The sequence below is a fragment of the Chiloscyllium plagiosum genome, unplaced genomic scaffold (assembly GCF_037043375.1).
Source record: "Chiloscyllium plagiosum isolate Xiang-an unplaced genomic scaffold, Cpla_swu_hap1 HiC_scaffold_11, whole genome shotgun sequence".
NCBI lineage: Eukaryota > Metazoa > Chordata > Chondrichthyes > Orectolobiformes > Hemiscylliidae > Chiloscyllium > Chiloscyllium plagiosum.
In genome coordinates this window covers 60,244,839-60,269,833 of record NW_028270149.1, presented here as the reverse complement: position 1 = coordinate 60,269,833, position 24,995 = coordinate 60,244,839, and the positions used below count along the sequence as shown (strand labels likewise).

Sequence of the window (24,995 nt, the reverse complement as noted above, 5' to 3'; positions counted from 1 at the left end):
AAGTAAGCATAAATGTTGGGCATGATTTGGAGATGCTGGTGTTGGACTTGGGGTATACAAAGTTAAAAATCACACAACACCAGGTTATACTCCAACAGGTTTAATTGGAAGCACGCTAGCTTTCAGAGCGCCGTTCCTTACAATTGTGTCCTCCACAACCACCTGATGAAGGAGCAGCACTCCGAAAGCTAGTGTGCTTCCAATTAAACCTGTTGGACTATAACCTGGTGTTGTGTGATTTTCAACTATGAATGTTGGGATCAGCCAAAATCATATTGAATAGTGAAGCAGGCTTGAGGGGACAAATGGGCTACTATTGATCATGTTTCTTATGGTCTGCGGTCTTTTGTTTTATTAAGGATTAGAGAAGAATCTGGAATGGGAGGGAATGATCTTGTTTTTGTGGGCTGTGTAGGAACTAATGATGAATCACTGTTGGAAGAGGCTGAGTCTTTCATTCCAGATTAAAAAGACCCTCGACAATAATAATCCCTGAATTGTTACCTGAACTATGCACGAGTTGGCATTGAGACAAAGAGATTAGAGGGTTAAATCTGCAACTGAAGGAATTATGTGGAAGGCACAAGTTTATTTTCATGAGCTATTGACGGCAGTATTTGGAAAGACGGAGCAGTTCTGTTAGGATGAGCTCCACTTAAACCTGGCTGGCAAAATGAATAACTAGGGAATAGACCAGGCTTTACATTCATTAAAGCAGAAGGGAAGGGGTTGGTAAGAAAATTCAATTCAAAAGCAGCAGTGGAACTGTCAAGATTCTGCAGCAGAGCAAATTATGCTGGGAAGGGACAATGCTGGAATAACTAAGATGATGGGAAATATTGGATGCAAGTGAAAACTTGAAGTAAACCTGAAAGCATGAAGCAAAGTCATTGTGGAGACAGTTGCAAAGTGACCAAATTTGAGAACTAAATAGGAAAAAAATTGGGAAAAATGGGGAGTGGGGTTGAAACTAGTCCTTATGATTACAGATGAGATAAAGGCAGTAGGGAGGTTCTTGGCTCAAATCATCTAAGGAACAGCAAGGCCAAATCTGTCTTGGCCAACTTGCCTCCTATCTGAAGGGTCACTGGATTTGAAGCACTCTATGTTACCAGACCGTCTCAATTTCTCCAGCAGTTTCTATTTTTGTTTCAGATGTTGTTTAATATGTAGTTCTTGTTTTATTTTTATATTATTTCCTCCCGTGTATGTAATTTGGTTTATGTTCAAGACTTTGGATGCCACTACATCATTTTAAATTCAATATACATTGCTATTATGTGCTGTACTCTAGAGACTCCTTTTACAATGATGCTTTCTCATTGCATAATTTTATTCCAAAATAGCCTGTCCCTTACTTAGTTCTTTGACATAGTTATGTATAAAATTGCATGCATTCAATGAGCTCATCCTCCTATTACTGCAGAGTTGGTTTACCCAGGCTACAAGACTATTAAAGAACTTATTAACCTTGTTAAGCTCTGATTTTATGATATATACTTTGCCCCTTTACAGTTTTGGAATTCAAGAACAAAATTGGAGGTAGGACAGTGAAGGTTCGTTAAATTGATCGTTGGGATGTTGCATAAAGAAAAACTGAATAAATTGGGCCCTATTCTCTAATTTGGAGAAGAATTAGAGGTGATCTCGTTGAAAATTAGTAAGGGGCTTTATAGGTTAGATGCTGAGAAATTTGACTCTAGTAATAAGGAATCTAAAATGTAGGGGAGCAGTCTCAGGATAAGGGGCTGAAATAAGAAGAAATTTATTCACTCAAAAACTGAAGGGAAGTGAATCTTTAAAATTCTCTACTGGGTATTAAATTGGTGAAAACATTTAAGGCTGGACTAGATAAGTTTTTGATAGTTCAGAAAATCAAGGGATCGGTACAATGGGCAAGGAAGTGAAGTTGAAAATTAAGGTCACCAATGATCATACTACATAACAGAGCAGGCTCAATGGAGATTACTTTACTCCTGTTTCTTGTGTTCGCTTTCCAACTTCACCTTTATGCTTTGCATGTTGATACTCATTTTTGGAAGGATTTTTGAGGCTTTAAGGGTCAACTTTTATGGTGCATGTATATCATCAAATGAGCATTGCTCATTCTCCAGTTCCGCAGCTAACATTCTATTATGTATTTCTGCATCTGCTTTACGGTGGAAAAATGCACTATTCATCCAATATTGGATGCAAGTGAAAACTTGAAGTAAACCTGAAAGCATGAAGCAAAGTCATTGTGGAGACAGTTGCAAAGTGACCAAATTTGAGAACTAAATAGGAAAAAAATGGGGAGTGGGGTTGAAACTAGTCTATGTTAGTGTTTATGCTTCATGTAAGCCTCCTTACATATGAATTACTCCTTGCCACACGAATCTTGCAATCCTATATTCGTACATTACTTGTGTGCATGTCAAGGCTCTATTTAAATGCTTCAACACTCTCTGCTTTTGTGGGGCATCCAGAACAAGAGAACCTAATTATTACTAAATCAAATAAATAATGTAAGAAGAATCTCTTTCCACACAGTGGCAAGAAAGTGGAATTTCCTTGTCAGGCGTAGTGGTTGGAAGAGTTTCTCTCCAATCAACCTGTCAAACGCTTCATGATTTTGATTATCTTTAATGTGTCCTCTCTGAGTGTTGAGACCATCATTATATTTTTCTTTAATTTTCTCATTTTTGGTTTGGAACTGAGTGCAGTTGAGAATTTAATTTTGAACAGAGGCTTGTTTTTTGTTTTGAAAAGAAGAGGAGATAACAAAAGACTGATATTTACTATTGAGAACTAACCTGAAAGGATAATGCAGGTTATATGGCGCCAAGACATTGTCATACTTGGAGACTGGCAGCTGGTTAGATATTGAATTAGCCAATCAAAGGAGGGCCAATGCTGACCAACCAAGCACAGAGAATGTTGAAACGGTAAGCAAAAAACAAAGGACAGTTTTGCAAGAAGATATCAGAAGGGGAAGCTGTTTTTTTTTGTTTTTGCTTTTTCTAGTTATTCTCCAGTTATTGACTTGTTGGAAGCTCTGAGAAGAGAATCCCCAATCATAAGAAATAAGTACGTCTCCAATGGTATGCAGAAGCTATTTGAATTGACTAGTGTCATTGCACTATAAGCAAAATGTGCATTCCTACCCACCTGTAATATAACCTATCATCAAAAAAATTCTTGAAGACCTGGTATTCAATGAAGTAGTTACCTAACTAGCAAATGACTATTGCTTTTTTGTAAATCATCTCTCAACACTCTTCCTGCCTGCTAGTGTACAATTGGGGGTTTATGATCAAAAGAAGATTGGGCTTAGGTTATAGATATTAATTAGATGGCCTTGTTGTTTATCTTTGTTCTGCCAAAGTTAGATTATTATAATCAATTGCTAATTTTTGTTTAAGTTATAAATTTGGTGTCCAAGTCTGGTTTGGATCAATTGGGAAATTTTGAGTCTCACTGAATGTTTTAAGTTCACTGTGTTGCAAATCCAGTGATAGTGAGGCTGATTTTGGTTTGGCTTCCATCTGTGTCATAACATCAAGCATTTCTTTCCAGGGTATGATCTGAGGTATTGAAATTGCCTTTTCTAATTTTTAATCTTTTTTTCCATCACATTCCACTTTAGATTAATAATTATCTTGAAGAAAAATCTTCATGACAATATTTTACTGTGAAAGAGGATTTCATTAATTGTGTGAGAGGCATTTGAATTGTTAGGCTTTAGATTATCCATTTATGATGTTACCACATCTTTCTGTTGGAGTGCTTATGGTACACTGTATTTGTAGAACGAGTATCAAACAGATTTTACAAGCTGTGACTTGTGTTTTCTGTGGAGACAAAACCTGTTAATTGCTATTTGTTGTACAACAGGCAGGGAGAAACCATTAGTTTCATCATGGAAAGTGAACAATGAATTTGATTGTTTGCATGTTTCGTTTGCGATTTTTCTGTTCCGTGTTTTGATTTCCTGTCAGTCTCTTTGAATTATAAGCACCTATTCCAGATGTATGGTGCAGTCAAGTGGCTATTTTCTTAATCTCAAAAGAAGAAAGTGAAAATATTTCCCACTTTTATTGTATCTGGGAAATCAAATGAGCAAAGAGAGTTTTCAATTGTGCATTTGGCATGTTTCCATTCAATACCAACACAGATGGCTCTGTTGTTGCAATGGAAGCAGAAATACTACATTAATGTTTAAAGGGATTAAAAATCCTCTTGGCAGTAGTGACATATGTTACCACTTAATTGTTGCATTCGTTGCTTCTCCTGCTGTTACAAAACCTGCAGTCATTTTGTTTGCTGTTTATAACTTATTAAGAGTCTTTCATGTTCAAACCAAGCTTTCTAAAAACGTTCTTTTTTTTGTGTTTTGCTCGTGTATTTATACATCTTATCAGATGTCAATAGCCTGTCACATTACTACATGGCATAAGGAGGGCACTCATGTTATATAATATTGAAGCACATGAACAAGTAGCTGAGATGATGTATGTGACCTGTGTCTGCACCGCACAGAGTCTTACAGCACAGAAACCAATCCTTTGGTCCAACTAGTCCACGCCGACAAGGTTCCCAAGCTAAACTAGTCCCACTTAGCTGCAGTTGGCCCATATTCCTCCAAACCTTTCCTAGTTATGTAATTATCTGAATATCTTTTAAATATTGTAACTGTACCTGCATCCATCACTTCCTCTAGTAGTTCATTCTACATACAAATCACTCTGTGGAAAAACAAGGTTGCCCCACATGTCCTTTTTAAATCTTTCTCCTCTGATCTTAAAAATATGCCCCCTAGTTTTGAATTCCACCACCCGAGGGAAAATGCCGTTTTCCTAATCACCTTATCTATGCCCCTCATGATTTAAAAAACTTTTGTAAGATCACCCCTGAACCTCCTATGCCCCAGTGAAAAACGCTGTAGCCTATTTTTATAACTCATATCTTCTATAGCCAGCAACATCCTGGTAAATCTTTTTTGAACCCCCTCCAATTTAAAAATATCCTTCCTATAGCAAGGTGACCAGAAATGCACTCAGTACCATAGAAGAGGCCTCACCAATATCACATATAACCACACCATTAGCTTAAAAAAATTGCATCTTGAACTAATCCAAACTGACCCTATCCAAAGAAGTTTAATTTTGAAAGTTAAATGAAGATGTACTTTATTCCACATCAATTGCTTGAAAACGTAAATGCTCTTTTTGATGTGACTCTTACAATGCATTAATCTTTTCATCCGATATAGTTAATATATTTGTTATAGCTCTATTATTTTTGTTGAGCTGTACTAAATTATAGTAACTTTATTGACTAGTTAAAAATGGCCAAGACGTTTTGGTACCAGCATTTAGTTTGCAAATTAATTTATTGGCATATCAAGGTATTTATTAGATGTATAAAGCTGCTACAGTTTGATAAATGTTAAACCATTAAGTGTTAGAATCATTGTTCTGATATACCATTTGGAATATTTCAACAATTAAAAGTGTATCCCATTTCAACATTAAATGTTAGGCAGTTTTCTACTGCAAAGGTTAATGTACCCATTTTGCTCTTTCCAGATGCAAATCATGGTCACATAGAGGGCAAGGTATTTTCATATTAAGTTGATCAGTATGACATTTACATATGAGAGAAAAATGTGTAATGTCTCAAGTCGAAAGGAACAAAAAATTTATGTTTAAAGCAGTTCTTTTATTCTAACTATATACTTCAATCTGTAAGATATGTTAGCCTAGAATATTTTTGAGGCCAAAGCCATTCTACAGACGATAACAGGTTGCCTAAGCTTCCAATGTGGTCGGCAGGACATGTAAAGTCATTGCAAGATGATGTGGAGGTGCCAGTGTTGGACTGGTGTGGACAAAGTTATAAATGACATGACACTAGGTGCAGAAGCAGTGCTCCATAAGCTCCCACTTCCCAAGAAACCTGTTGGACTATAACCTGGCGTTGTGTCATTGCAAGATAGCATGTCATATCTGTTTGAAGTTTCCAATGGAAAGCAACACATTCCTGGAGCCGAACCTGACTGCCAAAGAGGTTTTTTTTAAATTGCCTGAATATGGGAACACTGAAATCTCCCTTAAACTACTGAGCCTCCTCCTCCGATGCTTTCCTGACCTGATGTATCAACCCCTTTCCTCCCTTCAGCAATGAGATGCATGGGAGCGTCCAACAGGTTTCAATAGGTCACCAATCTAATCAGTTGTATCCCAGGACAATGTGACAAGTTAAGGAGGAAATTGTGGGGCATCTGGCAGAAATACTTATATCATCTATAACTATGGGGTGAGGTGTCAGAGGACTGGAGAGAAGCTAATGTTGTGCCTTTATTTAAGAAAGGCTGTAAAGAGAATCCTGGGAGCTAAAAACCTGTGAGTCTAGCATGGTGGTGGGTAAGTTGTTTGAGGTGATTCTAAAAGACAGGATTTACATGTAGTGGAGAGGCAAGCAATGATTAGGGATAGTCAGTATGTGCGAGGGAAATAGTGTCTCACTAACTTCATTGAAATTTTTTGATGAAGTAACCAAAAAGATTGATGAGGATAGAGCAGTAGACATTGTTTACTTGGGCTTTAGTAGAGCCTATTATAAAGTTCTGCACGGTAAATTAGTAAAGTTAGATCACATAGGATCCAGGTTGAGCTTGCCAATTAGATACAAAATTGGCTTGATGGTAGGAGACAGAGGGTGGTGGTGGAGGGTTGTTTTGCTGACTGGAGGTCTGTGACCTTCAATGTTCCACTTTTGTTTTATCATCTATATTCACATGCAAATCACTTATATAAAAGGCATGATTAGTAAGTTTGCCGATGACACCAAAAATTTTGGTATAGTAGATAGTGAAGAAGGTTTTCTAAGATTACAAAGAGATCTTGATCAATTGGTGCAGCAGGCTGAGGAGTGGCAGATGGAGTTTAATTTAGATTAATGTGAGGTATTGAATTTTGGTAAAACAAATAAAGGCAGGACTTATACAGTTAATGGTAGGGCCCTTCCTGAAGAAGGGCTCATGCCCAAAACATCGATTCTCCTGCTCCTTGGAAGCTGTCTGACCTGCTGCGCTTTTCCAGCAACACATTTTCAGCTCTGATCTCAGCATCTGCAGTCCTCACTTTCTCCCTGCGTATTGTCACAGGACAGAGAGGCCGAGGGGTTCAGGTACATAATTCTTTGAAATTTGTGTCACAGGTAGACAGGATGGATAAGAAGGCATTTAACACACTTGCCTTTATTGCTCAGATCTTTGCATGGATGAGTTGGGACATCATGTTAAAGTTGTACGGGATGTTGATGTTCTGCTCGCCCTGGAATATTGCGTGCAATTCTGGTCTCTATGAATCAAGTATTTTTAAGTAATTTCGAAACTCCTACAAAGTAAGCCTTTTAAAATTTGGAGCCTGACTTTGACCTTCTTTTGGGGGCATATCACTGATTTTATCTGCAAGTTTGAAAAAAGGAACCAAGACAGAAATTGGTCAGGTGCGTGAGTAGTTTTTAAAAATTGACCATTATATTGGAAAGTCCTTCAAGCTGTCAGTCTGTAATAAAAGAAAAAGGCAGATGATACACTAGAAGCTAGTTTTTAAAACTGGACAACTGTAAGAGTACTCACTTTTTCTGAAAAGGAAAACTGTGAAGGCCTTCACTGAGATAGTGAGGTTAAAATAATGGAAGGTCAAAAACAGGGCAGAACTGTCATCTTCCTGGTGTTACATGGGCCGTGGCAAGAAAGTTGGGAAAATAGGAGAGCATAATAAAATCAGAACTTTGACACCGAGAGAACATTTTGCAATTTTCTTTCCACATAAAACTTAAATGGTGACTTCGGAATCTCAACACTGAGAGGCAGCTACCTTATTTGCATGCATTTGCATCTCACTTAATTTCCCAATTCACCTTATTTTATACCCCATTCCCTTCCCCAGGAAACCTGACAATGCAAATTCCCAACACACAAGTAAGAATGGGAGCTCTGGAATTCGCAAGTCATTTGTCCTGGCCAGTATCCAACTGTTTCTTCATCACAATGCCCTGCATGGTCCATGGCTACCATCGTCTTTAACTCTTCACCCAAACTACTGTGCACTAGCAATCCACCAGCCTCACCACATTATTGTTGCCAGCTCTGAATCCAACTGAACACCACTGCTTCTAGCAGTGTCCCCAATTCTAAGACTTGTACTCTTTGCTCAAGAAAACACAATTTATTTACTCTGGCCACTTTGCATTCAGTTTCAGCCATTTTGTATAGTTATTACACAGTTGCATTTCGATCTGACATGACAAATTTCCAGCTTCATATTTTTCACGTTCTTATTTTGCATTGCTGTCTCTGTGGCCCTTTATAATCTTTCAGCCTCCCTTTAGCGAGAGCGATGGCATGTAGATCTGCATACTATCTACCAGCCACCGAGTGTGTTCGACCTCGGTCTTCATGCAGTCCAAATCTGTCCAAGAAGGCAGACAGATTCACACGTTAAGATCTAGCCTGGTACTCAGGAGACCAAAAGAAATACGAATACTAGTAGCTTGTTGGGCTCCGTGAGCCTACTCCACCATTCATTCAGTAGGATCATGGTTGATCCGACATTCCTCACTCCACTTTCCTGCCCTTTCCCCATAACCCTTGATTTCCTTACTGATCAAGTATATGTCTATCTCAGCCTTCAATACACACGAGGACTCGGCTGCCTCAGGTCTCAGTGGCAAGGAGGTCCAAAGATTCTGAACCTTATGGGAGAAGAAATTCCTCCTCTGTTTTAAATTGGTGATTTTCTTCTGAAACTGTGCACTCTGGTCCAAGCTCCCCATGAAGGGAAACATCCTCTCAGCATTTACCCTATCAGTCCTCTTAAGAATCATGTGCATTTCAATGAGATCACCTCTCCTTCTAAACTCCCAACCTGTTTAGCCTTTGCTCATCAGACAATCCTTCCGTGCCAGGGGTATTCTAGTGAATCTTCCCTGAACTGCCACTGATGAAATGATATCTTTCCCTTTAGGGGACTGAAACTGCTCACCAGCATCTAGTATACCTGCAGTAAGACTGCCCTACTCTTATACTCCAACCCCCTGGAGATTAGTGGCAACATACCATTAGCTTTCATGATTATCAGCTGCAGCTGTGTGGTAGCTTTCAATGTTTCATGTCCAAGTACTCCCAAGTCCGTTTGTGTTGCATCTTTCTGCAGCATTTTTCCATTTAAATAATACTCTCTTCTTCCACCTAAAATGAACAACTTCACAATTTTCCACACTATATTCTATTTGTCAACTTATTGCCTACCAATATCTCTCTGTAAACTGTATTACTATCACAATCTGTCTCTCCACCAACTTTTTTGTTAATGCATATTCAATTATAGTTCCATTTTCCAAGTCATTCGATATATTCTAAACAGTTACAGTCCCAGCACTGATCCCTGTGGAACCCCAATGTTCACGAGTCACCAAACTTAAAAAAGAGACCCTTATCCCCACTCACTGTCTCCTGTCCATTAGCCAATTCTTTATCCATACTAATGATAAGCTTTTGATGGACTCTTCATTCTTTGATTCAGCTTACTAAGTGCCAATGACAAACTTCCTTGCTGTTTCTGTACCTGCCTGTACACTTTGACAAAGACAGTAAGCTTGGGGCAGAGATGATGCCTTTCTCCAGTGGTCCTCTGAGTTTCAGAGATCTGAGTGTTTCTTAATTGACCAGCTGTGTAGATGTGGCGATGTACTCACTAGTGTTCCTAAGTCTAATCTAGAAAGAGAGTCTACAAAAATTTAAGTCTCTGAGCTGGTGGATAGTGCAGATGAGTGCCTTTTTGGTTCACCCCCTGAGGATTGAGTGGCTTTCTTCTCAGATATGGAGTTGAAGCAGAGGATCTCCAGAAACAAAAACAGTAAGTGATGGAAAAACTCAGCAGACACGATAGCATCTGTGGTGAGGAAAAAAAATTTTTTTCAATCCAGTGGCCCTATGTCAGAATGATTTCACTGGACTCAAAACATTAACTCTGTTTCTGTCTTCAAGATGCTGCTATACCTGCTGAGTGTTTCTATGATTTTCTGTTTTTGTTTCAGATTTCCAGCATCTACAGTTCTTTCTTTATTTGAAGATTAACAGCATTGGCCTTTGTGCTGCGTGCTACTAGTGTCTGCAGAAGCTGAGAGAAGGAAATAGTTATCTATAAGGGATAAAAGCTTGTGCAGATTAAGAATGCACTTGCACTGGTGTTAGTAGGAGACCAGTATCAGTGCAACAAATGAAACTTACTGTGTTAGTTGACCATTGAGGTCTGCTAGGCCTCACATGAGTGACCATCCTTTTCTGTTTCTAATTTGAGAAACTTGAACAGTGAAGATTGGGTCAGCACGGTGGCACAGTGTCACAGTGTTAAGGACCTGGGTTCGATTCCAGCCACGGGTAACTGTCTGTGTGGAGTTTGCACGTTCTTCCCGTGATTGCGTGGGTTTCCTCCCATAATCTAAAGATGTGCTTGTTAGGTGAATTGACCATGCTAAATTGCCCAGAGTGTTCAGGGATGTGTATTGCAGGTGCATTAGTCAGAGGTAAATGCAGGATAACAGGGTAGAGGGAGGGGTCTGAGTGGGACAGGAATTCTATGAAGAGGAGCCTGATGTCCAAAGACCACCATTTGGTTCTCTTGGCTCAGTTAGTGAGACACTGAGGGATTAATTACAATTACATGGATGCAAGAGCAATTGGTGGTGGTGCGTGAGAAGGGATGTAGTGAGCTGTCCACATTTTTTTTGAGTAGAAAGCACAGAGGGCAGAAATGGGTGGTAGTCTTAGAGGTCAAGGTGGTTCAAGAGACTTGCATAAACATGATGCATGCAGTAATGTGAGCTGGAGTCATTGTGCATTGATGGGATATGTGTGCAGTGGTAGAGTTGAGTTAAGAGGGATAAGCGGTTGCCCTGTGACTGTAAAGTTGTACACCGAGGATAATGGCCTCACTTACCCTTACCCTACTGACATGATGAGCAGAAGATTGCAAGAGAAACATCACTCCATGGCATCGCATTGGTGGCTGGTATGGATCTTATCTGGTGATATGTTTCAACTGAAAATGGGGTAAATTCTGCCCATATGTCCTCATGAAAATTTGCAAATACATCAGTTCCAGTAATTCAGCTAAGTTAATATAACGATATTGAATATAAATAATTGCAGTGAAATAAATCTGCTTTAAGACTGATATAAAACCTCTTGTCATTAAATATTTGCTTTGGGAAACTTGAAGCAGTATATTGAAAAGACATGGATGTCCAAAATAAGTCACTAGGAAGTAATTCATAGTCCTACCTCAGAACTCAGTTCCCATTGTGCATATAAACAATGTGAGTCAACTCCCCTAAAAGTAAGATAGTTTAGTGAAGGTATCTACAGGGAAGAACTGGTAAAGAATTGGTTTATACCATTTCAGTTGCATTGTGTGCATGTTTGATGAATTTGTAATCTCACCAGCAGGATTTAAAAATACTTTGTTTAATGCATGTGTTTTTAAAAAAATGGGACAAGTAAATGTTTATCTGTTGGTGCTTAATTGTATCAGTTTATTTGTCAGTACTTCGTTTCGGATTCTGATAACAGTTGAATGTCTCTGATGTATCACCTTGATCCTAACTTTTAGGTTCAAAGTTATTAAATTGTCAATCAGATAAATGTGTTTGTTTCACAGAGGCCGGGCTCATTTATTCCTCCCCTTTTTCTACTATCGTTTCCTGACCCTAAGGTATGCATCTCGAAGGAATCCCTACTGCAGGTAGGTATAATGTTTTACCCATTTCCTCCATTGTTTATAGGCTTGAAGACATTAATATTGTTACCAGGACTACAAAATATTGTGAGTAGGCATTGGATTTAGATTGTCTTAATGCTGAAGAAGGTAACCAAAATGTTACCAAATTCTCAACTCTTGATAACTCTGTACAGTACAATTAAATCATTCTTTAATATCCTCATTACAGATTTTATATATTTTGCTGAATATGTATTAATGTAATGTATTGCTCCATAGTCAAAACGAAATACTTATATCTGGTCTTTGTTAAAAGAATAGTCATCGTGTATTAGTAGTGTTAAATTTATTTGCTAGATTTTAATTCACTAATTTATTAGTGAATATGTTTAGAAATTTTGATTACTTAATTTTTAAGTAGTTAGCTTGTATCAAAAGTAACTACTAAATAGTTTGTGTGATATAATGAAAGGACAGAAATAAAAACGCCTTTTACCTATTACACCATCTTTGCATTATATCTGTACTACATTGCAGATTATCAGGAATTACATCAAAAGAAGTTATTCTTCTGTTTCAAATGGCTGCAGCAAATTTTCTCATGCCATTTCCTTCCAACCAAGCCATTTTCAAAAATTATTTGGGTATCTTTTGTTCTCCTCACAAAAGCAGATTTATTGTGTACGAACATATCTCCACAGTAAGCCCATTGCACCTTTTTCAGACATCATAAAATATGTCAGTTAAAATGGCGCACAAATTGTCAGCTGTGCATACTGTAACTGAACACTCGTCACAATGATTTCTTTGGGCTATCTTGCTTGTCTTTGATCTTTTTTCATAAGGATTGTTAATTGGCTAGCATCAGTGTTGAGAATGGAATAGATTTGGTACACTCGTTATCCAGATGGTAGCATTGGTGAAACGTGGCCTCATTTATTCAATATAAATATACAGTTGATGAACATGGATTTTTAAAAATTCATTCATGGGATGAGAACATCACTGACTGGGCCAGCATTTATTGCCCATCCCTAATTACCCAGAGGGTAGTTAAGAGTCAACCACATTGCTGTGGGTCTTGAGTCAAATGTAGGCCAGTATCCTTCCCTAAAGGACATTAGCAAACCAGATGGGTTTTTTCCAGCAATCGATGTTGGATTCATGGACATCGTTAGACTCTTAATTCCAGATTTTTTTAAAATTCAAATTCCACCATCTGCTGTGGTAGGATTCAAGCCCAGGTCCCCAGAACATTACCTAAGGATTCTGGATTAAAAGTCCAGTGATAATAACACTGGACTATTGCCTCCCACCATAAATTGGTATTAAACCCGGTGATGATGAGACTAAAGGATATCGCATTGGTAACAATAATCTAATCTACAAGCAGTGACATTTAGCTTACTTGAAGTTACACAAAATGTTAAATTTGGTAGTGAGAACACCAGGCACCATCATAGCAAAATGATAGAGAAGAATACAGTCAGTCTGTCTTTCAAGAAAATTAAGATCACCATGAAGGAAAGTTGCATGTTGACAAACTTGATTCTTGCTGTCTGAGGGTCTCATAATAATCCTGTATATTTTCCAGTTTCTCCTGAATGAATATAGCTGTCTGTAGCTTTGGTAACTGTTTCATGCTTTTATCATGATTTTTAATAAAGGTTGTCCCTTTATGGTGGCCTTAATACAGTTTTATAGCTTTCTTCTACCATTTGACCTTGGCTGTTTAGGCTTCAAATGTACTAATTCATGACTTACATTCTAACTTTTTAATATCCCTGGGCCTGCAACCTCAGTTTGAATTGCTTCTGTGACCCTTGCTTTCCTTTAGTGTAGCTGTGCCTCATGGTCCCTGTTCGCAAAAGTTCTGGATCAGAACTGTAAGTACTGTTTATAAAGCTCTTAGCTTTCCCAGCTGTAACTTTCCCCTGCCTACCCTGGGTTTTAACTTTACTTATGGACATCCAATGTTAATTTGCTCTCCAGCTGAGCACTTAAAACACTTCTACAGATGTAAGGTTGCTCGCTGAGCTGGAACGTTCATTTTCAGACGTTTTGTCACCGTGCAAGGTAATTTTATCAGTGAGCCTCTGGTGAAGCACTGGTGGTATGGCCTGCTTTTTATTTCTGTTTAGATTTCCTTGGGTTGATGATGTCACTTCCTGTGGTGATGTCATTTCTTGCTCTTTTTCTTGGATCTCATTTACCACCCCCTAAGTCAACGTGTTTGATAGAGTTCCGGTTGGAATGCCATGCTTCTAGGAATTCTCATGCATGTCTCTGTTTGGCCTGTTCTAGGATGGATGTGTTGTCCCAGTCAAAGTGGTGTGCGTCCTCATCTGTATGTAAAGATACTAGTGAAAATGGGTCATGTCATTTTTTTGTCTAGTTGATGTTCATATGATGGGACAACACATCCATCCTCGGAAAAGCCAAACAGACATGCACGAGAATTCCTAGAAGCATGGCACTCCAACCGGAACTCTATGAACAAACACATTGACTTGGATCCCATTTACCACCCCCTGAGAAAAGGAATAGGAAATGACACCACCAACCTTTTTTCCTGTCCGGGAGCAGCGGGAGACAGAGTAACAGTGACGTTGAAGACGAGGTTGCCATGAAGGTAAGAGAACGGTATAAATTCTTACCTTTGAAGCCCATGGCCTTTTTCCTGTCTGGGAGCAATGGGAGACTGAGCAAAGGTGACGCTGGAGACAAGGAAGATTCCAGGAAGGTAAGAGAACAGTATAAATTTGGGCAGCGGCTAAATCCGAGATACTACATGTGTAGTATCTCCTTCCTGCCCACCCTCCTCGAACCAGAAGAAAAAGGACTCTGTAAGGTAAAATTTAGGGTTTTTCTTTTTTTTTCTCTCATATTTAAGTGCATTGTTTGGTTTTAGTTAATTGATATAAAGCTAAAGTTTACAATGGCAGAGGACATGTGCCTCTTGCCTGATGTGGGAGCTCAGGAACATGGCTGAAGTCCCTGACTCTTACACTTGCAAGAAGTGTGTCCAGCTGAGCTCTTATTTGACCACATGATGGCTTTGGAGCTGCGGATGGACTCACTGTGGAACATCCACGATGCTGAGGAGATCATGGATGTTTAATGGTCACACCGCAGGATAGAATTGCTGAGGGAGACAGTGAATAGGTGACCAAAAGGCAGAGAAAGAGTAGGAAGGCAGTTCAGGCGTCCCCTGTGGTCATCTCCCTCCAACACAGGTATACCGTTTTGGATATTGCTGGGGGGGAATGGCTCACCAGGGGAGGGCAGCAGTTGCCAGGATCATGGCACCGTGGCAGGCACCCCTGTTCAGAAGGGCAGGAAAAAGACTCTTAGGGCCATAGTCATAAGGGATTCTATCGTATGGGGAATAGACAGGCGGTTCTGTGGTCAAAAGTGAGACTCCCAGATAGTATGTTGCCTCCCAGGTGCTCAGGTCAGGGATGTCACCAATCGGCTGCAGAGTATTCTGAAAGGGGAGGGTGAACAGCCAGTTGTCGTGGATCTGACTAATAAGGGTGCAGTTACATTTGTGGGGCTGTATTACAGGCCTCCCAACAGTGAGCGTGAGGTAGAAGAACAAATAGGTAAATAAATAATGGAAAGATGTCGAGGCAATAGAATGTTGATGGTAGATTTTAATTTTCCCAACAATAACTGGAACATATTTAGTGTCAAAAGTCTGGATGGAGCAGAATTTGTAAGGAGCATCCAGGAAAGTTTTCTAGAGCAGTATGTCAGTAGTCCGATGGTGAAAATAAGGCGTTGGGGACCGGGGAAGCGAAAATCATGGAGCAGGTGGAGGGCGGTAGTAGTTTGGCGCACTGACCTCTACACCGCTGAGGCCAAACGCCAGCTCGCAGATACCTCCTCCTACTGCCCCCTTGACCATGACCCCACCCCCCACCACCAAACCATCATCTCCCAGACCGTCCATAACCTCATCACCTCGGGGGATCTCCCATCCACCGCCTCCAACCTCATAGTCCCACAACCCCGCACCTCCCGCTTCTACCTCCTGCCCAAAATCAACAAACCTGACTGCCCCGGCCGACCCATTGTCTCCGCCTGCTCCTACCCCACCGAACTCATCTCCGCATACCTTGACACCGTCCTGTCCCCCTTAGTTCAAGAACTCCCCACCTACGTTCGGGACACCACCCATGCCCTCCACCTTCTCCATGATTTTCGCTTCCCCGGTCCCCAACGCCTTATTTTCACCATGGGCATCCAGTCCCTGTACACCTCCATCCCCCATCACGAAGGACTCAAAGCCCTCCGCTTCTTTCTTTCCCGCCGTACCGACCAGTACCCTTCCACTGACACCCTCCTTCGACTGACTGAACTGGTCCTCATCCTGAACAACTTCTCTTTCCAATCCTCCCACTTCCTCCAAACGAAAGGAGTAGCCATGGGCACCCGCATGGGACCCAGCTATGCCTGCCTCTTCGTAGGATATGTGGAACAATCCATCTTCCGCAACTACACTGGCCCCACCCCCCACCTTTTCCTCCGCTACATCGATGACTGTATCGGCGCCGTCTCGTGCTCCCACGAGGAGGTTGAACAGTTTATCCACTTCACCAACACCTTCCACCCTGACCTCAAATTCACCTGGACAGTCTCCGATTCCTCCCTCCCCTTCCTCGACCTTTCTATTTCTATCTCAGGCGACCGAATCAACACGGACATCTACTACAAACCGACCGACTCCCACAGCTACCTGGACTACACCTCCTCCCATCCTGCCCCCTGTAAAAACGCCATCCCATTCTCCCAATTCCTTCAACTCCGCCGCATCTGCTCCCAGGAGGACCAGTTCCAAAAACGCACAACCCAGACGGCCTCCTTCTTCAAGGACCGCAATTTCCCCCCCCGACGTGGTCGACGATGCCCTCCACCGCATCTCTTCCACTTCCCGCTCCTCCGCCCTTGAACCCCGCCCCTCCAACCGCCACCAGGACAGAACCCCACTGGTCCTCACCTACCACCCCACCAATCTCCATGTACAGCGCATCATCCGCCGTCATTTCTTAGCCTGCTGGACAAACGTTCCTCATTCCTGAAGAAGGGCTTATGCCCGAAACGTCGTTTCTCCTGTTCCCTGGATGCTGCCTGACCTGCTGCGCTTTTGCAGCAACACATTTCCAGCTCTGATCTCCAGCATCTGCAGACCTCACTTTCTCCTATTGATAAGGTTCCCCATGGTAAACTAATAGAGAAAGTCAAGTCACGTGGCGTGCAGGGTGTTCTAGCTAGGTGGATAAAGAACTGATTGAGCAACAAGAGACAAAGTAGTAGTTGAAGGGAGTTTCTCAAAATGGAGAAAGGTGACCAGTGGTGTTCCACAATAGTCAGTGCTGGGGCCACTGTTGTTTGTGATATACATAAATGATCTGGAAGAGGGCACTGTTGGTCCGATCAGTAAGTTTGCAGATGACACGAAGATTGGTGGAGTAGCAGAAACCAAAGGGGACTGTCGAAGAATGCAGGAGAATATAGATAGACTGGGGAGTTGGCTGGAGAAGTGGAAGATGGAGTTCAGTCCAGGCAAATGAAAGGTGCTGCATTCTGGGAAGTCTACTTCTCAAGCGAACTGTACTGTAAACAGAAAAGCCTTGGGAAAAGTTGATGAGCAGAGAGATCTGGGAGTTCAGGTCCATTGTACCCTGCATGTGGCTGCACAGGTGGATAGAGTGGTCAAGCAGACATATGGTATGCTTGCCTTCATCGGACGGGGTATTGAGTATAAGAGCTGGCAGGTCATATTAAAATTGTACAAGACTTTAGTTCGGCTGCATTTAGAATTCTGTGTACAGTTCTGGTGGCCACATTACCAAAACAATGTGGACGCTTTGGAGAGGGTGCAGAGAAGGTTTACAAAGATGTTGTCTAGTATGGAAGGTGCTAGCTATGAAGAGAGGTTGAGTAGGTTAGGATTGTTTTCATTAGAAAAAAGGAGATTGGGGGGGACCTGATTGAGGTCTACAAAATCATGAAGAGTATAGACAGGGTCGATACAGATAAGCTTTTTCCCAGGGTGAGGGATTCAATAACGAGAGGTCATGCGTTCAAGGTGAGAGTTGAAAAGTTTAAAGGGAATGTCTATGGCAAGTACTTTACACAGAGGGTGGTAGGTGCCTGGAACGCACTGCCAGCAGAGGTAGTAGAGGCAGGCACGGTAGATTCATTTCAGGTGCGTCTGGACAGATGCATGATTACGTGGGGAGCAGAGGGATACAGATGCTTAAGAATTGAGCGATATGTTTTCCAGTAGATTTGGATTGGCACAGGCTTGGAGGGCCTGAACCTGGGCTGTAAATTTTCTTTGTTCTAACCCAAGGAAACCTAACCACACAAATGAAAAGCGGGCCATACCACCAGTGCTTCAACGGAGGCTTGCTGACTATGTTGCCCAGAATGGAGATGAAATGTCTGAAAACGAACCTTCCAGCTCGACAAGCAAACTTATGTCCAGAACCTCAATCTGAGCTACAAATCTTGTCGAAACTCACTAACTTTTACAGATCGCTGGCAACCAATGCAATCTGTAACTGCATTGCAGTGACTAATACTCCAGCTCCAAGGAATCGCAAACACTGTCCTGCTGTGACATGTTTCTTACGAGTGTGAAAGACATTTTACCATCAATTGTAGATGCTGCCTTGATGAACGTTGCCACAGGTTTCCTTCTGGAGAGTTCTTAAGTATCATTCACTTCCTGCTGATGAACAGGCTTCTTAAAGCTGTGTTTAAGACATCTTCAAATGTCTGCCATAGTCAATTTGTGGCGTGATGCTGTGGTGTGATTGCAAGTGGAATCTGCACTGCTGCTCACCATGTTGTATGAGGATCTCTGCACTGTTGCTCATTTTGAGATTGTTGTACTACCAGCATTCTTAGCATAGGGGTCTATAGGGCATGTTTGGTCTGGTCTGGCTAACCTAACAAGAGTCATAGAGATGTGCAGCATGGAAACAGACCCTTCAGTCCAACCCGTCCATGCCGACCAGATATCCCAATCCAAACTAGTCCCACCTGCCAGCACTCAGCCCATATCCCTCCAAACCCTTCCTATTTATATAGCCATCCAGATGCCTTTTAAATGTTGCCATTGTACCAGCCTCCACCACTTCCTCTGGCAGCCCATTCCATACATGTACCACCTTCTGTGTGAAAAAGTTGCCCCTTCGGTCTGTTTTATATCTTTCCCGTCTCGCCCTAAACCTATGCCCTCTAGTTCTGGACTCCCCCACCCAAAAGACTTTGTCTATTTATCCTATCCATGCCCCTCATAATTTTGTAAACTTCTATAAGGTCACCCCTCAGCCTCCGACGCTCCAGGGAAAACAGCCCCAGCCTGTTCAGCCTCTCCCTGTAGCTCAGATCCTCCCTGGCAACATCCTTGTACATCTTTTCTGAACCCTTTCAAGTTTCACAACATCTTTCCGATAGGAAGGAGACCAGAATTCCATGCAGTATTCCAACAGTGGCCTAACCAAAGTCCTGTGCACTGTAATATGACCTCCCAACTCCTGTACTCAACACTCTGACCAATAAAGGAAAGCATACCAAACGCCTTCTTCACTATCCTATCTATCTGCAACTCCACTTTCAAGGAGCTATGAACCTGCCCTCCAAGGTTCAGCAACACTTCCTAGGACCTTACCATTAAGTGTATAAGTCCTGCTAAGATTTGTTTTCCCAAAATGCAGCACCTCTCATTTATCTGAATTAAACTCCATCTACCACTTCTCAGCCCATTGGCCCATCTGGTCCATATCCTGTTGTAATCTGAGGTAACCCTCTTCGCTATCCACTGCACTTTGAATTTTGGTGTCATCTGCAAACTTACTAACTGTACCTCTTATGCTTGCATCCAAATCATTTATATAAATGACAAAAAGTAGAGGGCCCAGCACCGAGCCTTGTGGCACTCCACTGGTCACAGGCTTTCGGTCTGAAAAACGGAGGCTCTTACTTTTTTATCATACTTCTGACTTATGCCTTGTAGATTGGACAGGCACTGGGAGAAATAGACATTATTTACTTGCCACTGAATTCCCAGTCTCTGACTTGTTGTTGTAGACATAGTATGGCTGGTAGAGTTAAGTTTCTGGTCAATCATAACGCCCAGATTCTTGATGGCAGTAGTTTCACCAATGGTAATGCTACTGAATGTCAAAGAACATGAGCTAGATTCACTGTTTTTGTAGAATGTCATTGCCTGCCAAGTGTTTGGCTGACAAATGGCACAAAACATTTGTGACAAAGTGAGGGTGTTGTCCAGGTCTTGCTGATTTGGACATGGACTGTTTCAGTACTTGAGATGCCATAACTGTGCAATTGTCAGCAAGCATCCACACTTCTGACTTCTTTTATCGAGGCAAGCAGCTGAAGATGGTTGGACCTAGGATGCTATTCTGAGGAACTCCTGATGAGTTGTGTTTTTAATTATTTGTTCATGGAATGTGGGTATTGCTGTCTGGGCTAGGGGTGGGCAGTAAATACTGGCTCAGAGAATTGGTCATGTTGCGGTGCATCTGGAGTCATGTGTGATCTAGACCAGGTAAGGGCGGCACAGTTCCTTCCCTAAAGGACATTAATGAACCAGTTGAGTTGTTACAATAAACAGTGGTTACACAGCGACGCTTAGGTGAGCTATTCCAGATTTTTCTTGAATTCAGGTTTCACCATCTAGCATAGCGGGATTGTAAACAGGTTCCCCAGAACATTAATCTGATGATCTGGATTATTATTCTAGTGTAATTACCGTAATACCACTGCCTTCCTCTTCCAGAATGTACAATCATCTTCCTTTTATATAACTTCAACCAGCATAGAGTTTTCCCCGTTTCCCATTGTCTCTAGTCTTGCTCGGTCTTCTTACACCATCAAATATTATTTTAATGTCACAACCAGTAACTCCCACCTTCCCTCTGGAATTCGGTGCTTTTGTCCATGTTTGAACTAAGGCTGTAGTGAGGTCAGGGGTCCAGGTGGAACACAAACTGTGCGTCAATGAGCAGATTAATCCTTTGCAAGTACCACTTGATAGTATTGTCAAAACCTTGTTCCATCGCTTGGTTGATTAGTGAAGCTGGCATCTATGATGCACAGGACCTCAGGATGAGGATGAGATGGATCATCCACTGAGCACTTGAGGCTGAAGATGGGATGCAAATACTTAAGTGTTATCTTTTCCAGTGATGTCCTGGACTCTTCTATTATTTGAAAATGGGAATATTTGTGGAGCTGCCTCTTCCAGTGAGTTATTTACTGACATCACCATTCACAACTGGATGTGGTAAGACTACAGAGCTTAGATCTGATCCGTTGGTTGTGAAATTGTTTACCCCTGTGTATTGCTCTGCTGCTTGGCAGACAACAAATTCTGTGTTGAAACTTCGCCAGGTTGACTTCATTTTTTTAGGTAAGCTTGATGCTGCTCTTGGCATGACCGCCTGCACTTGACATTGCACTTGGGGGCGGTTATTTCTCAACTTGATTGTAATGATAGAGTGAGCCAGACCAGTAGGTTTCAGATTGTTGTTGAATGCTATTCTGCTGCTGATGATGATACACAGAGCCTCATGGATGCCCAGTCTTTAGTTGCTAGATTTATTCAAAGTCTGTCTCATTTAGTACGGTGGCAGTGTCACACAACATGCTAATGTGTAGCCTCAGTGTGAAGATGGGACCTTGTCTCCACAAAGTCTATGTAGTGATCACTCCTAAGGGCACATCTGCAACAGCTAGATTGGTTAGGATGACCTTAACCAGATTTTTTTCTCTTGGTAATTCCCTCACCAATTAACAAGATGTGGTTTATTGCATGTTTAGAACAAAGTATACATTCAATTGAAATGATAAACACTGTCACAGAGATTAAGAACTATATGATAGATCTTTCTCTGAGATCCTCAGCTGTTCTCTCACCAGGTCTGCAATACATGAGAGTGAATAGCACTTCAATTACTCCTCAAAATTAATCCATTCCGACCTTTACACCTTGTACAACAAGAAGCACATTCCCAAAGAACTGAATTGTATTTGTGCCCTGCTTGTAAAACAATGGGAGTTGTTGAGTAGAAAGCGTGACAGTACAACAGAGGAAACCAGTCTTATTGGAGACTGCTTTGGCAATGCACGCTTAATGGCATAGAGGTTCAGTATGATATTGGAGCAAAACCAGGAATATCCAAAAATGGAAAATAAAAACCAAAGATTGTATCAATTAAGACATGTTTGATGTTGGTTAGACTTGCAAAAGGAACAGTGAAAATATTTCTGCATCATACTGAACATTTTATTATCTTAGCATGTGGTAATGTACACCATACACTGAAATGATGAATTCTGAAGTTGGTGGAATCATGTTTGTTTTTGAACGGGTAAGAATGGAAGGAAGACTATTGATCAGTAAAGTAACAGAGCAGGGGAGAGAGGATGGAACCTTAGATACTTTTAATTTGGTGGTGACAATTTAAAAGAAATCTATGAAGCTAGCTTTGGCAGGAATTCATCACACTAGCTTTCGGAGCGATGCTCCTTCATCACCTGAAGAAGGAGCGTCGCTCCGAAAGATAGTGTGCTTCCAATTAACACCAGGTTATAGTCCAACAGGTTTATGTGACTTTTAACTTTGTACACCCCAGTCCAACACCGGCATCTCCAAATTTTGGCAGGAATGTGTTTGATAACTCCTTTAGAAAGACTTTGTGACAGATGTTGCCAAAGGCTTAGACAATGCTGTGGAGCCAGTCCTAGGATGTACCTATGAGAATGTAGAGCAGGAATGCTGGGGCAACGAGTGTCATAGCTTACAGCATAGCAGTTACATTGTACTGAACAAAGAGGTTACATTATGGAATAGTTTAGATAATGACTGCAGCAACAGACTGAACTTCAGGTTTTGAGAAAAAAAATTTGACACATCCATATATTCACAACAAGCTGAGAGAACCATCTGAGACGTCTGTGAATCTTATGCAGTCAAGGAGTAAATAGTCAAGTTACACATACAGTTTGAATCTTTTAAGCATCCGTTACATGTCACTTTAAAAAATATAGTTTGTGCCAAGGAGCAATTAGTGAGTAGTGAGTCATTAAATTTCCAAAAGCAGATGATGGATTATTTGCATGACCGTGAACAGGAGACATTATCTGCAACATACACCATCAATTGCCCAAAGTGGAAGCAAATGGAAAGCAACAGTTTGAATCTGTTGCAGTACATCTTGCAAAAGCGAAAAGATCTGGTTTTAGATCTTAAATCTAATCTTCATTATCTGGTCAAACTGGTGTAATTCCATTACAGTACCAGATATTTTTCATGAATGAGTGATTTAACATATAGCAAAAGTTAAACAAAGGAAGTCTGTGATATGACATGGAAAGGGGGAAAAGCCGCATCAGAGTTTGGCTGATTTGATGATAAATAGTGTCTCAAAACTATAACCAATTCTTTTGACTTTTTAGCAAGGAGAATTACTATGCATTTTGGTCATGTTGGACGAAGACCTCAAATTGCTAACATTTTTAAAATTCGTTCATGTGATATGGTTGTCATTGACTAAGTCAGCATTTATTTCCCATCCCTAATTGCCCAGAGGGCAGTTAAGGGTCAACTCCATTGCTGTAGTCTGTAATTATGTGCAAGCTAGACCAGGTAAGGTTAAAGACAAAAAAACAGCTTCAGATGCTGGAATCCAAAATAGACCAGCAGGAGGCTGGAAGAACACAGCAAGTCAGGTAGCATCAGAAGGTGCAGAAGTTGACATTTTGGGTTTAACACTTCTTCAGAACTGGGGGTGGGTGTGGGGTAGCTGCAGATAAAGTGGGGATAAGTGAAGACAGGTTGAGGGTATGACTTGGTTGGTCAATGGGAAGAATTTGACCAACCAGGTTGTACCCTTTACTTGCTTCACCTATCCCCATTTCACCATCCTGCCCCTGCCACCCCCTTTTTTTGCAGCTCCTTGTACACCCATCCCCGGTCCTGAAGAAGGGTTATGCCTAAAATATTGACTTCTCCACTTCCTGAGACCAGGTAAGGTTGGGAGATTTTCTTCCCAAAAGGAAGTGAACTAAATGAATTTTATCACAATTGACAGTGGTTGCATAGTTGCCAGTCGACCATCTTCCATATCCCAGATCTTTATATAAATCATGCTTTTCCATTTGGACCTGTGTTCCCAGAATATTATAGACCATTCATCCCATTTAGTCTGCTCCACCATTCAATGAAATTGTTGCTGATGTGATCATTCTCAACTCCACATTCCTACTTTTTTTTCCAGTAACCCTCAATTCCCTTACTATTTCTTTTATTGTAATCCATCTAGCACAACCTTGTATATAATTAATGACTCAGCCTCTGCAGCTCCCTGTAGTGAAGAATTCCATAGATTTGCAATCCCCCTGAGAGAAGACATTCCTCCTCATCTGTGTCTTAAATATATAACCCATTTTTCTATGCTGTCTGGTCCTAGAGTCTCTCACTAGGGAAACAGCCTCTCTGTCTCTACCCTAACAAGCCTCCTAGAATCTTTTATGTTTCAGTAAGGTTGCTTCTAATTCTTCGATATTCCAATGAGTACAACCCCAACTTACTAAACTTCTCCTCATAAGTAAATGCCTTCATGCTCAAGGTCAACCAAGCAAACCTTCCCTTAAATGCATCTGATGCCAGTATATCTTTCCTTTAAAAGGGACCAAAACTGTTCACAGTATTTTTGATCTAGTCTGACAAGTGCCTTGTAGATTTTAGACTCCTGTTTTGTGCTATATAGCCTGTGAAATAAACGCCTAGTCCCATTCAAATCCCTGTTACCTGGCTAAATATGGATGCCAGCTTTTTGTGATGTACACAGATCTGTAAATCTCTCTTTGCTACGGTCTGTCTCCATTTATGTAGTGTTCAGCTCCTTTGTTCTTCCTCTCAAAGTGTATGATCTCACATTTTCCAATATTATACTCCATCTTTCAGTTTTTATATTTCATCTACCAAGTTCTTAACCACTCATTTAACCTGTCCTTCTGCAGAATTTGTCTCGACTTCACCTCTTGCCAACACCATGAGCTGTTATGTTATTAAGTAGCCTTGTGTGCATACCTTATTTGAATGCCTTTTGGAAATCCAAATATATTACATGTCTTGGTTTCTCTTTATCCTGTTTGTTACCACCTCAAAGAATTCCAACAAAT

General features: G+C 41.1%; 1 protein-coding gene across 10 annotated transcripts in view; it reads left to right on the top strand.

Annotated features, from left to right (window-relative positions):
• Positions 1 to 24,995, top strand: part of LOC122557152 (transmembrane protein 33-like) — a 165,572-nt gene that overhangs the window by 115,266 nt on the left and 25,311 nt on the right. For 8 of the 10 annotated variants that reach the window (XR_015758672.1, XR_015758673.1, XM_087992135.1 and 5 more), the window contains one exon: positions 11,709 to 11,792. The exons of the other annotated variants lie outside the window; for them this stretch is intronic. Coding sequence is in view for 6 of the 8 variants with exons in the window: in XM_087992135.1 (XP_087848261.1) it covers positions 11,709 to 11,792 (84 nt within the window). In the remaining 2 variants the exon portion in view is untranslated. The remainder of the gene's footprint in view (positions 1 to 11,708; positions 11,793 to 24,995) is intronic. 10 annotated transcript variants of the gene reach the window in all.